Source organism: Marmota marmota, unplaced genomic scaffold (assembly GCF_001458135.2).
Source record: "Marmota marmota marmota unplaced genomic scaffold, marMar, whole genome shotgun sequence".
In the NCBI taxonomy this organism is placed as follows: Eukaryota; Metazoa; Chordata; class Mammalia; order Rodentia; family Sciuridae; genus Marmota; species Marmota marmota.
The window spans coordinates 44,198,969-44,214,724 of record NW_026000026.1 but is presented as its reverse complement, the minus strand read 5'-3'; the positions used below and the strand labels follow the sequence as shown (position 1 = coordinate 44,214,724).

The 15,756-nt window shown below is 36.9% G+C and overlaps 1 protein-coding gene across 3 annotated transcripts; it reads right to left on the bottom strand.

Moving 5' to 3' along the window:
• Window positions 1-98: 98 nt before the first annotated feature.
• On the bottom strand, window positions 99-14,425 carry Naa20 (N-alpha-acetyltransferase 20, NatB catalytic subunit). 3 transcript variants are annotated; one of them, XM_015483384.2, is made up of 6 exons: window positions 14,274-14,423; window positions 9,643-9,667; window positions 6,568-6,658; window positions 5,806-5,941; window positions 1,091-1,236; window positions 99-639 (listed from the first exon to the last, which is right to left on the bottom strand). In XM_015483384.2, exons 1-6 carry the CDS (start codon window positions 14,324-14,326, stop codon window positions 554-556), a joined length of 537 nt encoding a protein of 178 aa, XP_015338870.1. In that variant the 5' UTR covers window positions 14,327-14,423; the 3' UTR covers window positions 99-553. The 3 variants fall into 3 exon arrangements, with proteins under 3 accessions (XP_015338870.1, XP_048667336.1, XP_015338877.1); XM_048811379.1 differs by lacking the exon at window positions 14,274-14,423 and adding an exon at window positions 11,049-11,166; XM_015483391.2 differs by lacking the exon at window positions 1,091-1,236 and having other exon boundaries at window positions 14,274-14,425.
• Window positions 14,426-15,756: the final 1,331 nt, after the last annotated feature.

Sequence of the window (15,756 nt, the reverse complement as noted above, 5' to 3'; positions counted from 1 at the left end):
ATATGTAGTAAAAAAAAAAAAAAAAAGTAAGAAAAATATATCTGATGAACTTTCATAATCTTTAGTTGTATAAATGACCAGCAGACACCCAGAAAACATTCATAGAATCAACAATGTATTTTATTATACATCTTAGATTTATACATTTCATATATGCTTTTAAAGCTTCAATTAACAGTTCAATACAAAATAAAAAATATATATATATATATATATATATATATATGCAGCAGTGGTTCTCAGGCACAGAATTTAAGAGGCTGGAGCAAGTCTTTTCCCGGCATATAGTGGACATTATGAATCATGATAGTGGAAAGCTTCCTTCTGACCTAGCTGCCTTCTTGATTGAATTTTATTAGAGCAAACAGCTTTAAGACATGTGATATTGCTAAATGGAAACAATGAGATTGAAAATGTTTATATCCTGTATTTTCTTAAAGTCTTTAAGACCTAAATGATTACTTTTCTCCTAATAGTGCTCCAAGATCATCCAATGAAAATAATATTGTCCATAAACTATTTGGAACAACTGCCTAAGAACCACTGCCTATGGTTATTCAATGTCTTCAGGCCTCACAGGATGAGGTAATGGTATGATGGATTTCTTCTCAGTGTCCCTGGAAAGTGCCTTCCTCATATCTGTTAGGAAGCAAAGTTTAATGTGAAGTATCCAAGTATCAAAACACTTCATATCAAATTTAAAATGTATGTAGGTAAAGTTCCCATAAAAGATTTTGTCCTATATTCCCACTTCCAGACTCTAAGAGAAATGTATTTATAAGTAAGACTTCCAATTGCAAGTATATCAGATGCTAACCAAACCCCACCCAGGATTTAATTCATCATACACATTCGATCTTAAATACCATACTCATAATATTATGAAACAATAATTTACAAAAACCGACCACTGGTTAATTAATGTAAGTTAATCACTAATAAAGTTCATAAACATGTTAAAGGTGATTTAAATATCCAAGTCCAATATGGTTCTTTTTAATATATTAAAATAATTGAATATTTCAACCTGGAGAAAAAATTTAACTGTTCTGCCTTCTTCTTGGAGTTACTGCTTTGGAAGGGAGCTTACCATAAGCATCCTCATCGGGCTCCCCGTTGCTGGCTGAATAGTACTCTATGACCGTCCTATACACACTGTAGCCCAATTGCTTGTACATGTTGACTGCAACTTGGTTAGATACTCTTACAAAGAGATCAACAAAAAATCCACCCTTTCTTTAAAAAAACAAAAAAAAACAAAAAAAAAGAAAGATGTTGGAATGTGAGAAACCCTAGGAAGTAATAAATACAGATTTTTAAAAACAATACTTGTTTTTACTTTGCTTTGACTACTCAGTAACAAGACTTTGCAGCTTGACAATTCTGCGGTACAAAAAGATGACTGTTTTTGCAAACAGTCAAAAGCTTAATACGTTTTCTTAAAATATAATTTTTTTCCTACAATTTTGCTACTGGTTTTTAAAAATTACTGTGTATTTTATGTCACAGTAATTGATATGCTTATTTTATAAAACAGTCATAGTACATGATGTTTTCTCTCATGTGCACAAACGGCAAATAGCCATAGCAGGATGCTGGTTGCAGCCCTGAAGCCCACAGGTCTTTGTGGTAATATATACGTTCATTCACTCAGAGGTCTCCACATCCTGACCCTTGTGACCAGACTATTTTCTGTTTGCTTTCTGTTGTCGATTTACCATCTATTATAGTTTAGTTCCTCCTGTTTGTTGTCTATATGTAATGGAATCAGACTTTATGCATTCCTTTGTGATTTGCCTCAGTCAGCACTGTGAGCTGGAGCTTGTTCATCTTCACTTTGTTAAGCATTCCACTGTATGAATACACCACAAGCCATCCATGGTCCTACTGAAAAGCATTTCCAGTTTGTACTAGTACAGTTTATGCTGTGGAGGCTGATGTAGCTCAGTGGGAGAGCTCTTGCCTAGCACATGTGCAAGGCACTGGGTTCAATCTCCTGTACCACCAAACACACAAGCACACATACAAAACCACCACCACCACTAACTATGCTGCTATGAAAACTTTTTAATTGAGCATCTTGTGGAATAGTATGATCTAAGATCTATAACTAGGATATATATTGTTGTGTCATAACCGTTTTCAACTTTATTAGATAATGCCAACCTGTTTTCCAAACTGCTTGTAAAACTTACCCTTCTATAGAAGTGGATGAGACTCCAATCCCACAGTAACAAGCTTTAATGCATCTGACATTTTTATTTTTGCCAGACTAATGGTGTAATGATATCTCAGTGTAATTTTAATTTGCATTTGATTACTAAGAAGGCTGAATATATTTCTGGTTATTGATCATTTAGATTTCTCCTATTCAATACTTAGTAGTCTTTCACACAATTTCCCCCCAAGCTGCAGCTGTCTGTGTATTTTGGATATTCAGCATTATATAATAGTTTTGGAAATATCTTTTCCCTGTTTGTGGCTTGTCTTATCATTATCTCCAATGTATCTTTGTTTTTTTTTTTTGAGAGAGAGAGAAAAAATATCTTTTTTGTAGATGGACACAACACAATGCCTTTATTTTTATGTAGTGCTGAGAATTGAACCTAGGTCCTGCCCATGCTAGGCGGGCGCTCTACCGCTGAGCCACAATCCCAGCCCTCCAATGTATCTTTTGATGATCAAATTTATGCCAGTTGTTAGTAAGGTTGAACATAAAACCTTCTTCTTACAGTTAAGCACGTTTTGGCCTGTTCCAAGTTATTCTTTTGTACCCTGAGGTCACATAAACACTCTTCTATCTTATATCCAAAGAGCTTTTTAGTTTTGCCTTTTACATCTAAGTTTTTAATTGATTTATGAATGTTCATCTAGTGACTATAAAGTATATTTACTAGAGGTTTATTATTGATAATAATTTTTCTTTTAGGTTAAGGACACTCTCCTCCTTTTTCCTAGTTGGCTAACAGTTTGTTGTTTTTGGTTTTTAATCAAGAATGAATATTGGATTGTATCAAGTTTACTGCACTTAATGAAAAAACAGTTGTTCTCATTTAGTGTGAAGTTAAAACAACCTTGTTCCTGATGTTATCCACTGAACCCATTTTGCCCCATGATCTTTCTGGGATTTTTTTTTTTTTTTGCACTTAAGGAATGAGATTTCCTCAGTTCTTCCATTTTCATGTTTTTTGTCAGGTATTGTTATCAAGGTTATCCTAGCCTTAAAAAATAAGTTGAAGAATGTTCCAAGATTTTTTTTGCTTGTGTAAAAGTGACCTTACAATAGTCATTTCTTAAATGTTTGCTGAAATTTGCCAGAAAAGCCAAAGCTCTCTTTGCAGAAAGTTATACTACCTAATTGAAATCCTTTAAGGTAAGAATTGGCTCTCAAGGTAAGTAATGACTTAATTCCAAAGAGTTAAAAATAAATTAATATAAGACAATGCAACAGATCTCAGGTGACCTGAAAACTCTATTTACTCTCTGGTTCAGAAAAAGTTCACTGACCTTCATTCTGTACCCTTAACCAATTTCTGTCTATTGTTCTATCAGGAATAAGCATGTTCAAATTTCCCACTGTAATAATCATCTATTTATCATTGTTGTTTTGTCAAGTTTTGGATTTTTATTTTGAATTTATATCACTGGGTACATAAAATTTCTAACACATCTTTTTGATGGATTAAATCTTTTATCTGTATACAATGACCCTTCTTTACTCTGGTAATAATTATTCAACTATAATGTAACTTAATGGAAGTACACCAACTTTCTTTCCATTAGACTTTTCATGACATAATACCTTAAATTTTTCTTTCAATCTTTGTGTATTTTTTAATGTTTATAAATATTTCCTGTAAATACAATACACTTCTGTCTTTTAACTGGAATCATTAGTCCTAACATTTCCTATTCTAATTACTGATAGTGTTTGGATTCATTGCTACTGCTTTATTTCATACTTTTTGTATTGCCAGTTTAAATTTCCTTTCTCTTCTTTTGGACTGATTCTTGTCATTTAAATTTTTTGTCTCCTCTTTTGGTAATTATCTACTGTTTATACTTTTAATGTATACATTTAAATACATGCATACATACATACACTCATACAAATAACTTAAGTCTTAACAGCTACCCTAAAATAATGAAGCTTCTAAAACTAGAAGACAAGAAGCTTAGTGGTTTTCTAGTCAAAGAGAGAGAGAATCTATCCTATAATTAATTACACATGTGCAAGGTTACAGTTGGAACTTATTTCCTATCATTCTATCTGCTATACAAGAATGCTAAATAACTTTTTTCCAACAAGGATGTCATTAATAAATGTGTATAAACTATGTATTATTAAAAATTTTCTTCCCTTCCTTATTCAGTCTAGGCATAACTTCTAAAAAAAAACTGTAAAATCTAGAGTCAACTTCTTTTTCAGCTAACACCATTTCCTTTATTCTCTAAAGGGATTGGCATCCTACTTGACTCAGAATGTTTGTGGCCACAGTTACTTCGTTAAAATTTGCCTTTATTAAATCCAAGAATTATGTGAAAATTAAGCCTCCAGACCTTTTTTTCCATAACAATCTACTTTCCTATTACTCTTTCAGACATTTACCTTGAGAAACAAATGGCATCTGAATAATTGGTCAGACTTACATTATCTTGACTTTTCTAGAATGAGAAATGGGAGAAGCCTTCCTTTTAATTACTACTTTTTTATCTCACATAGTGAGGGTGTTTAATATATGACTCTCCCTTTTTAAATGTCATAATGTTGGCAGTTCCCAAACTGCACTCGGGTATCCCAAATTCATAGAAGGGTTATAGGATTTTCAAGATGCTTAGGGAAAACACAGTAAAACTTTATATGTCAGATACTGGCAAAATACTAGTTCAAAGTAGTTAACAAATTCAACATTATGCTACATTCCTTTTAATTACATAATATTTTTATGAAGCTGGGTTTTTGGCAGTTGCTGTAATTTTAAAAAGCACTAGTGCCACATGAATAGCAATGGGAAACAGGATGGTGAATCTATTTCCAAGGTTTAAGAAGTCAGTCAGTCAGTCACTGTGGAACACACCTGTTAATCCCAGCTACTTGGGAGGCTGAGGCAGAAGGATCACAAGTTCACAAGTTCAAGGCCAGCCTCAGCAACTTAGCAAGACCCTGTCTCAAAATAAAAATAAAAAGAGCTGGGGATGTATGTAGCTCATGGTAGAGTGCCCCTAGCACTCTAGAACAAAAAAAATTTTTAAAAACCATTCAATGCCCTTGGTGCACATATCATTAATAGATAATAACCACACAGTTAAAAATGAAATGAAAATGCATGTTATTTCAGTTTATCTTTTCAAAGTGGCTATTTTACAAGCTGTTAGGCTTGTAAGTATTTATTAAACTTAAGATGGAACTATTTTCTTTTGGTACAGGAACACTGAAAATTCTACTAAGATACGCAGAACAATGATAACAAAATTTAGGAACTTATACCATAGTAGCAAGAACACAAAAATAAACCTTCCTTGAAGGCTAGTCTTTAATATCACCAGTTATCCAGTGTATAGGCCTATGACAGGTCACTGCAACACTCTGCCTTAATTTTCCTCAATAACAAAACAGGAACAATGACATCACTCAGAATAGGTGACAGTTCTAAGAACTACTAGAAGTTGAAAATAAAACCCTGCAAAGTATAAAGACACAGCAGCTACTCAGCCAGAAGTGGGGGGAAATCTTACAGATGTTCTACAGACAAAAATGGTGAGGGTTCATAAATCACTAAGTATATTTGAAAAACTGGATCTCACCTTTCTGAAATCTCCTCTAATAACTCCATAAGTTTAGCAGCCAAACCAAGACGTCGAAATTCAGGGGCAACAGACAGAGCTGTGACGTGCCCATGCCATTCTTCCCTGGCTACTGAGCCTTCTGCTTTACCCATAACTGCCGACAACAACAACAAAAGCATTCAGTAATTAGACACACTGATTAACATAAAATCAGAGTTTTCATTTTTTAAAAAATTTATTTATGTGCGGTACTGAAAATCAAACCCAGTGCCTCCTACACGCTAGGCAAGTGCTCTACCACTGAGCTACAACCCCAGCCCTCAAAGTTTTCATTTTTAAGTATCCAGTTAATGCTATTTATTTGAAAATTCCCTTGCAAATGAAATGCCACATCTGTTTATAGAATCAGGAAAAGTTTTCATGGAGGTATGTATATATGCGGGTATGTGCATACAATAAGAGACAATTCACAGCTTAAATTTTTGTTAGTAATGCTACTAATTCAATGAAGATGATACAATCCACACATTATATATGCCAAATAAACCATGATATAAATATAGAATGAAAGTCCAAGAAAAATGAGATCATGTCTGCCTGGTTCACTGTTACCTAGAACAATCGCTAAAAGAGAAGTGATCAGTAAGCTGTTGAGTAGTTGAAAAGAAAATAAAACACAGGCATCATGATTCCAATTCTATAGTCTAAAGTAATCATGTTGAAATCTACATTAAAATCTTAACTTTCTACCCAAAAAAGTGCTAGTGGTTTTATACTTACTATAACCCATTAATTCTCCACCAGGTGCCTCTGCAACGATGAAATACTCTGGCCAGTGGGCGAGGTACTGTAAGTAAAAAGGAATCCCATACTAGATCCTGTTAAGGAGTATGAAAAGTAATGGACGGTAAAAAGTTCCCTTAAAACAAAACACAAAAAAACATAATTGTTACTTTATCTTCAGCTCTGTAAAATTCCTAATTATGCCCAATACATGAAATATTTAGGTTAGCACTGAATTTTTACAAAATTGCCTAGACATATCACCTCAGTTGTGAAATGGAGACTGCTAGAAAGCAAAGAATCAGGACTCCCAAGTTCTTGTACAGTTTGCTTCCCTACTTACTGACCATCCTGTATCTAAGTCTCTGTGTAGCATTTATCATCACCTGAGATTCTTATTTGTTCACTGTCTGTTAACTCATGGATTATGAATGTCAGATTTACTCTGTGGTGCTTAGCACATAAATGTTCAATATATTTATCCTTCCATAATTGCACTGGAAAATTAATGGATAGTTCCTACTTTGGCTTCAGCCATGAAACTGAAAATAAGTACAACCTAAGTCCTTTCAGGGGCAATAATTACCTATTTTTCCCCTCCACTGATTCAAATTTTAATAATGCAGATAAAATGTGATTAAAGGAATCAAGTATGTCTGCTCATTACTTAACTCTTTGACCCTAGGGTGTCCTTACTGAGAGGTACTCTCCTATATGTCTTCTCAGTATAAGCACTCTAATACAATTTAATGAGAGGACACCATCAATCATACAAAGCTCAGTGGTACAGTGTTTGCCTGGCCTGCACAAAGCCCTCCTCTGAGGAACAGTCATTATTTTATCTTCAGCTCTGTAAAACAACCCTAACATGGCAGGCCATCCAGTCTTGCTGCCATGAAGCCACTCACTCCATAATCATCTTGCCTACTCCTCAAATCAACCAGTAGGACCTAACAGATTAGTTTCAAATATGAACTCACTTTGATTATGGGATTTAACTGTAAAATTTAGATGCCACTCAAAGCACATTGTATAAGTTGATTTGCATTCTAATATTTTCCTTTATTATACAGTAAGAATTTTCCTTTGGCATTCAAAATTCTTCAAAAACCTTTTGACTTTTTTCTTTTAAAGACAGGGAGATAGTTTTTATTAGTCATAATTTTAAAAATTCAAATGAAAGCTTTGTGGATTTTTCTTGTTCTACTCAATTTTGTTTCTGATCTATAGTCCTCTTATAGCCTGTACCTGTGGTTAATTTTTACTACTGTGTAGGATTCCCTGATATGAAGACAAATCTAAATACTCTGTCTCCTGTCGGGAGACACCTGGGTCATTTCTAGTTTCCCAAAAAACTTTGTAAGTCCTTCTTGGATACATCTTAATTTATTTAACCATATCCTTGTTATGTGTGAATTCCAAAATTTCAATGTAATTCTCCTGAAATAATTTTTATCATGATGTAACTCAGGGGTAGCAAACTTTTTCTCTTAAAGGCCTAGACAGTAAATTTCCTATGCTTGTGGACCATATGGTCTCTGGCCAGTGGGTGAGGTACTATAAGTAAAAAAGAATCCTACACTAGATCCTGTTAAGGAGTATGAAAAGTAATGGATGATAAAAAGTTTCCTTTAAACAAAACAAAAAAACATAATTGTGTTTGCATATCTTTTTTTTAATTTAAGTTTGCATGTCAGTTTTATGGTTGAAGCCAAAATAGGAACTAGCCATTAATTTTCCAATGTAATTACAGAAAAATTAATGTATTGAATATCTATCTATGTGCCAAGCATCACAGAGTAAATCTGTAAACACACAGTGAACAAGTAAGAATCTTAGATGATGATAAATGCTACACAGAGACTTTGATACAGGATGATCATTAAGTAGGGAAGCAGACAACAAATTAGTCAGCATGGGCACGTCTCAATATAATCTTATTTACATAAAAAAAAAGTGGGCCAAATTTGGCCCATGGACCTGAATTTGCTTACCTATGATAAAACCCTCTATTTTTAAAAATTATTTTTGCTTTCAGGTAATGGAATCTCTAAGTATTATATTTCAAAATCACCTTCTAGTGAGACTATACCAGTTGATACTGTCACCAGCAATTTATGAGAATGCTTTTTTTTACCCCATCATCATTAATATTGAGTTTTATCTTTTTTTTTTTTTTTAAATTTCTGGATCATCTACTCTGTTATATATGGTTTCTCATTTTGATTTAAGTTTGCATGTCTTCTGACTGGTAATATGGACTTTACAAGTTTACAAGCTTCTACTATACCCTCTTGGGGCATAAATTAAATTATCAATTAACAGAACATCCTATCGCTCTGCAGTGGACATAAAGTATAATCCAGAAATCTAATGTTTCATTTTAAACCACCGAAGATATGTAGTTATCTATTATAGCAACATAACCAAGAATGTCCTAACTTTCCATATTCTGCCCATTTTTATGTTGGGATGATGATAGAGACTATCAATTATTACCCCAAATCCTCTATTCACTTTAGTAACAAGTCCCAATTTCAAGTTGGGCTTAATTCTGGACTACGAATAGACTAGACAGGTGGGGCAGGAGGCAGGTTCTTTATGGTGCTTTGCAAAATTACTCTTAAAACGGAAGGACACACTCACCTCCCCTCTGTTGATTCTGCTGCCATACTGATCGTTTGCTCTGAGGCTACCTGGAACAGGAAGACCAAAGCTACTCTGGGAATAATTCAATAATTAAAATTGCAAAGAGGGTGGTTACTGGAGACTTCATTTAGAGGGAAACAGCCATCTTACTGAAGTCACTGTGCTTTTTGGTATATACATACAGCCATGCTACTGCTATGGGGCAAAGTGGGCAAGGGAGCTATAATGTTACAGATTTATGTAAAGTATATATATATATGAGTAGTTTGCCAGGCAGATTTAAGGCAACTATTGTTTTCATTGTTTTTTAAAGTGATTTACAGGTTTTTAAAGTTTTCAGCCCTTGTGTGTAATTTTTCCTTTTATTTCTCCATTTTCCTTACTGGGTAAATCTTCATTTAAATTTTTTTTTTTAAAGGATACAGTTTCTGTAAGTGGGTCCAAGTTACTGAAAGAAACAAAAGAAATGTCAAAATAAGCAGTGTTTACGAAAACCAGTTTTAATAAAACTGCTTAAACAAAAAATAATATGCCACAGGAAAACAAAATATACTTACTCCACAACTTTAAAATTAACTTTCGAGCCAAGAAAGATGGTTAATACTACCTAGTAGCCATCATGAGTTGTCAACAGCAACTATAAAATTATCTATACATTTTCATTTAACTGCTTTACAAATTATTTTACTCTTAACAAATTGCACAAGAATCTTATAGAAGATAATAAATTGTTAGTGAAGCTGGGGACCAACTAGGCATATACCTAGTATCATGAATATAGATAGCAAGTCAAACTTGCCTGCTACCCCATTTCACACAAGGATTCTACCTGCCTGTGGGGCCTTCCCTTACAGTTTTTTCTTTCTCTTTTCCACCTTATAAATATGAACATTCAGTTTTTACTTACCTACTCCTACATTTCCACCAGCCCCATTCCTATACTTTCCATTGTGCATTTTTGAAGGAGGCTTTCCCCAGCCTGGCCCTGGTGCCAGCATGTACTACCACACCATCATCACACCATTCTTAAAACCCATATCCTCCATCCCCAACCAGCTCTGGCCTCTCACTTTCCTGTTCATTTAATGGAACTGTTATTTTTTCAGACACAAACCAGCAACTTTCAACCTTCTTCCCATTTATAGTCAAGTTTTTTGGTACCCTTAACAATGCCATATTACATCTCTCTATTCCAGTAAGTTCTCAATCTTTTTGGTTTCAAAAACCCCCTTTACACTAAAAAAGTATTCAACTTTTAGTTTAGATAGGTTATATATATTGATGTTTTAAAATTAAAAATATTCATTGAAAATCTATTTAATAAGTCAATTATATGTTAACATTAATAACTTTACCAAGAAATCACTATATTTTGGAAAATAAACAAAAACTTAGCGACAACAATGACACTTTTAACAGTTTTGAAATGACTGGCTTTAAAAGAAACCAGCTGAATTTTCAAGGATTTGTTATGCTTGCTGTTGAAAGATAACACATCTGGAAAACCCCAATGTATGCTTTTAAGACAATGAGAGTGAAAAAGGCATTTAAAAAAAAATCTTAGTATTAGTTTTGTTCTTGCAGAACTCCAAAACAATCCTGGGGACCCCGCAGATCCCTGACCCTCACCTGGAGAATCACTGCTCTAACACAGTGTGGGGATTCACTCTCCTACACTTCTTGACTACTTCATATCCTCTCGTCTCACCTTGACTCTCCAACAGGTTGCCCCTTCTCTATCTCAGCTGCTTCCTATTTCATCACAAAGAAAATACAACAGTAAGAAGAGAAGAAAGTGTCACCAAAGTCCCACCAATGAATCCACCCACCTAATGACCACCAGATGCTTGCTTGCACTTCTGTCACTAGGCATGGAGTGTCAGCCAGCAGATCCCACCCCTCTCACTACTCAGGACCCTGCTCTTGCGATTCTGTCTCCTGAATCTGCATCTCAAATTTCTGTCTCTTCCCTAGAAGAAATGTACAAATAGGATTTGCACTTAGTCATCAGCAGCTCTTCACATAGTTTCTCATTCCTTCTTCCTGAAACACTCTCTTCACTTGGCTTCCAAGACTCCATCAGTTTTTTCTCCCACCTCAGTGACCGGTCTCCTTGACACCTTTGGGCATATTCTAGACTTTTCTTTCTACAGTTATTCCATCACTAGTGTCATATAGTCTCCTGATAACCTGCCATCATCCACACAGTAAGGACCTTCAAATTCCTATCTTTAGTCCAGACCTAAACTTGAGACCCCCATGCCCAGATGCCTACCTGACCTTTCTACTGGGGTGTCTTAATGAAAAGACAGAGAAGCCCAAGTCCCAGGAAGGAGTTTCCAAGATCTAGGCCTTTGACTCTCTGACTTCATCTCTTACACGCCTGTATTCACGATATACCAGCCACACTGGTTGCTGCCTCCTATTTGAAATATCTTTTGCACAGATATCTTTACTGTCCCCTGGATCTGGAAGCTCCTGGTATCCAAATGACTCACTCCCTCATTTCACCTAGGTCTTTCTTCAATGGCATCTTCCCTGAACACCCTACCTAAAGTTGAATTCCTAAACACTTCCAATTTTCCTTCCCTGCTTCTATTTCTTCCTTCATACTGAACACTAAGTTGTATTTACCACTTTTATCTCTAAAAATGTAAATTCCATAAAGACACCAATATTTTTATTATTTTCATTGCTACTCTAGTACTGGCACTTATTAGGCACTCAAATATTGTTCCAAGAATAAAATTTCAGTTAAATTAATTGCAACAGTCTATACCTAATGCTTCTTTCAATTCCTTCTGCAATCCTACCCTGCATGATTTTGTTTCCAATCAAAATGACAATAAAAGGAGTGTAAAAGTGGAGACAAAGTGAGCTCCTATATACCTTATTGGTATATGCTGAAAAGGCTAAGCAAGCAAAGTGACCTGGAATCTAAAGTTTGATTATAGTGTTCATGAGTATACCCTTCAATTTTATTCATTTTCATATAAAACAGTGTTGTCCCTTTCTAGATCTTTGATTCTACAAGCTTTGACTTGTCTATTCCTCAAACTTCAGCCACCATGTCACCTCCCATCTGCACCTCCCAAACCTGCGCCTTTGTCAAGTCATCATCTCTGGGCCATTGCCAAGGACTCCTAAGTGGCTTACCTGCCTGGTTCATTTCCTCTAATTACTTCACACCCCACAGAGCACACTGGTTAAGAGTTCAGTCTGCCTTCCATGTCTGTGGGTTCTGCATCCTTGGATTCAACCAACTTTGGATTGAAAATATATGAAAAAAATTGCATTCGTGCCTTTAAGTATAGACTTTTTTGGTCATCGGTCCCCAAATAACCCAGTAAAGCAACTATTTATAAGGCATTCACATTATATGAAGCATTATAAGTAAATCTCAGACAATCTACAGTGTGTCAGAGGCACATAGGTTAAATGCAAATATTATGCCATTGTAAATAAGGAACTTGATCATCATTGGATTCTGTGATCCATGTTGGATCCTAAAACAAATCCCCCACAGATATCAAGGGACTTCTTTAGAGCAATAGTCTCAAACATCAGAGAATTTGCATTTTTAAAACAATCCCTATAGTCAGGGACCAACTTTCCAAGAACCACCAGGGCCAACCTCCTTGGAGAAAATGCCTGGCTCAACCCATTCCCACCTCTGGGCTCCATCACTTGGGACAATTCATATAAGCTTGCAATACCTTACTCAAAATAAAATAAAGTAAAATGAGTGGATTAAGTGATTACATGAGCATTCAGAACAGGAGTGTATGGGACAGGGAGAAATCAACACAAGTCGGGCCCAACAGAAAATTCTTCCCACAGAATCACATTTAAACCCCTCTACCATGGATCCAAAGACCAGCTTCAACCTGTTTTTCCCTGACTGCTGTTACAGAAACCAACTACTATAATTTACACTGATACCAGCTGTCTGACTAAACTTCTTGTTTTCTCACTTACACACCTTCTCCAGAATGAACTTCCTCCTCCCCAACATTTTCCTCATCCTTCAAGCCTTACTCAATGTTCCTATCCACCTTATCCTAAAGTTTTTCCCACACTCCTGACACTTGAATCTGAATCACTGGCCCACAGTTTTCACTTATTGCACTATTGTTTTTAAAAGTGATTAGGGGACTGACAGATGGACAGACAAACGTGAGATAAGACCAGTGTAGTAAAAATAAAATTTCAACTGTAAAATCCACGTGGTACCTATAGGAGCTCAAGGCAAAATTCTTTCAACTCTTCTAAATGTTTAGGAATTTTGATAATAATTTGTTTAAAAAAAAAAAAAAAAGTACTTGCAAGTCACGGATCTTGCCTTAACTCAGACCGAACCCAGGACTCTGCATACAATGGATCTCTACAATCATCTGCCCTCTTCCTGGACTCCTCACGACAGAAAAAAAAAAAAAAGTTGTCTACTCCGGGGATGTGCAGATACAGTAACTAAACGTTCAAACACTATGACTGCGACATCACCTGCTGCGGTGGGACACAATGATGACAATGTTACTTCATTGGGATACAATTTAACCAACGGATTTGTTCCCAGCAAACACTTAGCTATTGACCTCAGTCGGAACCTTGCAACAGCTTCCGCCGCGGGTACTTTAGCATGTCCACAGTACCCAAAAGTCACTAACCGGTAAGCCCCAGAACTAAGCGTGGAGCCCAAACCCGCGGCTAGGGATCGCTCGCCCACCTCGCTCCGCCAGCCCAGCGCACCCTGACAACGACCTGGAGTCGGCCCCGGCGTTGCCCAGTACTCAATGGGCACGCAGGGTTAAAGGATGAAGTTATTTAAGTGCCTTGGCTGAGGTCACCAATGCCAGCGCGCAATCAGTCCCGGACCCACCGGGCCTCGGACCCCCGCAGCCCCGAAGGAGACGCAAGAGTCGGCCGGGGGGGTAACTTCCCAGGCCCCGGCCTGGGTGAGGGGGTCCGGCCGGGGTCGCAGCTAGGGACAGAGCTGGCAGTCCAGGAAGCGGGGCCCGGGCAGGAGCTGCCGGCTCAGGACGTGTCTTACTCACATGTTATTGAAGCGAAACAGGTCGTCGCACGTGAAGGCCCGGAGCGTGGTCATCTCGCCACCGCCGCCACCCTAGAAAGCCGGCACGTCGCGGCCCTGTGCTCACTCCGCCGGAAGTCGCCCCGCGCGCGAGGAGAACTGCTTCCGGGCCTCAGGTTGGTAGGCAGCAACGGCAGCAACTGAGCTCCCTCTGGCGGGCAGAGTCAGACATTGCAAGACCACTCCTCTAAGGTCTTGGGGCGCCAGGAGCAGACAGGTGGGGAGTGGAAGAGACTGTTGGTGCCCAGAACTTTAAAACCGACTGTAGAGCAGTGTAATCACCCAGGAAGGAGAAAAAAGCTGCTAGGGATTAGAAAACCAAAGCATAAAGGATCCAGAACCACAAGGGAGCCCCATAGCAAACCAGATAAAGAGAAATGGGAGGATTCTCCCTCCTGGGTGTCCCGACCCAAAGATGCTAACGGCAAAGTGATCTTATCTTTTCTAATGCCACGTTACAAAACAACAACAACAAAAAATAAACTTCTTCTTTTTTTTTTTTTTTTTTTTGGTGCAGGGAGTTAAGCACCAGGGCCTCACGACTTGCTAAACAAGCACTTTACCTTGAGCTACATACATCCCCAGCCCTTCAAAATATTATTTTAAGACAGGGTCTCACTAAGTTGTTGATCAGCCTTGCAATCCTACTACCTCAGCCTCCCAAGTAGCTGGGATTGCAGGTTTATATCGCCACACTTGGCTAATATTAAGAATATATTTTATTTTACCCAGTATACCTGAAATATTATCATTTCAACGTGTCAATACAAAAGGTATTAATGGAATATTTTACCTTTTTTTTAGTGGTAAAACTTTGAAACCTGGTGTGTATTTTCCGTTTCAGCCTATTTCAACTCGAAAGAGCAATTATCTTGCTCCAGATTTTGATTTCATAAAATGTATGATTAAAAAGGAGATTCACACATTCAAATAGTCCCAAACAGTATTTTCAAATAACTGGATTGAATTGCAGTTTTTGAATTGTTTAAATTAAAAGTTTAAAATTCTATTCTTCAGTCATATCAGCCAAATTTTAAGCACCCAATAGCCCCATGGGTAGTGGTTACCATAGTAGACAGCAGAGGTTCAAAAGTTAAGAAAGGTTAGCTTGATTTGGGAGATTCTTTCCCTTCCACCCCCTTTCTGAGCACCTGTTAAGATGGTCTTGTGGGACAGATTGCAGAGGTTAAACCAAGTCAAATAACGAATCAAAAAGAAGTATCAATTCCAAGGTCCTCTCATCCCTAATTACTCTGGGGCCCAAGTTGTTCCACAGAAGCCCCCTGCCCGCTCTTGTGGCCCAGACATGGCAGGAGGAATAGAGAAATCAAATGGTTGAAGAAGTAGATAGCCCTAATAACAAGAATCTCCAAGGCCCAAGCTCATCTCCAGGCATTGTTTCCAAAATCTCAACTATATATATATATATATATATATATATATAT

Bases quoted from the DNA above. Each gene is read 5' to 3' on its own strand.
- Naa20 (XM_015483384.2), bottom strand. From the start codon at position 14,326: ATGACCACGCTCCGGGCCTTCACGTGCGACGACCTGTTTCGCTTCAAT. The intron at 5,942-6,567 runs GTAAGTATAAAA...TGTTGTCGGCAG, and splicing joins TGGAGAATTAATGGGTTATA to TTATGGGTAAAGCAGAAGGC. The intron at 1,237-5,805 runs GTGAGATCCAGT...GTTTTTTTAAAG, and splicing joins TTAGAGGAGATTTCAGAAAG to AAAGGGTGGATTTTTTGTTG.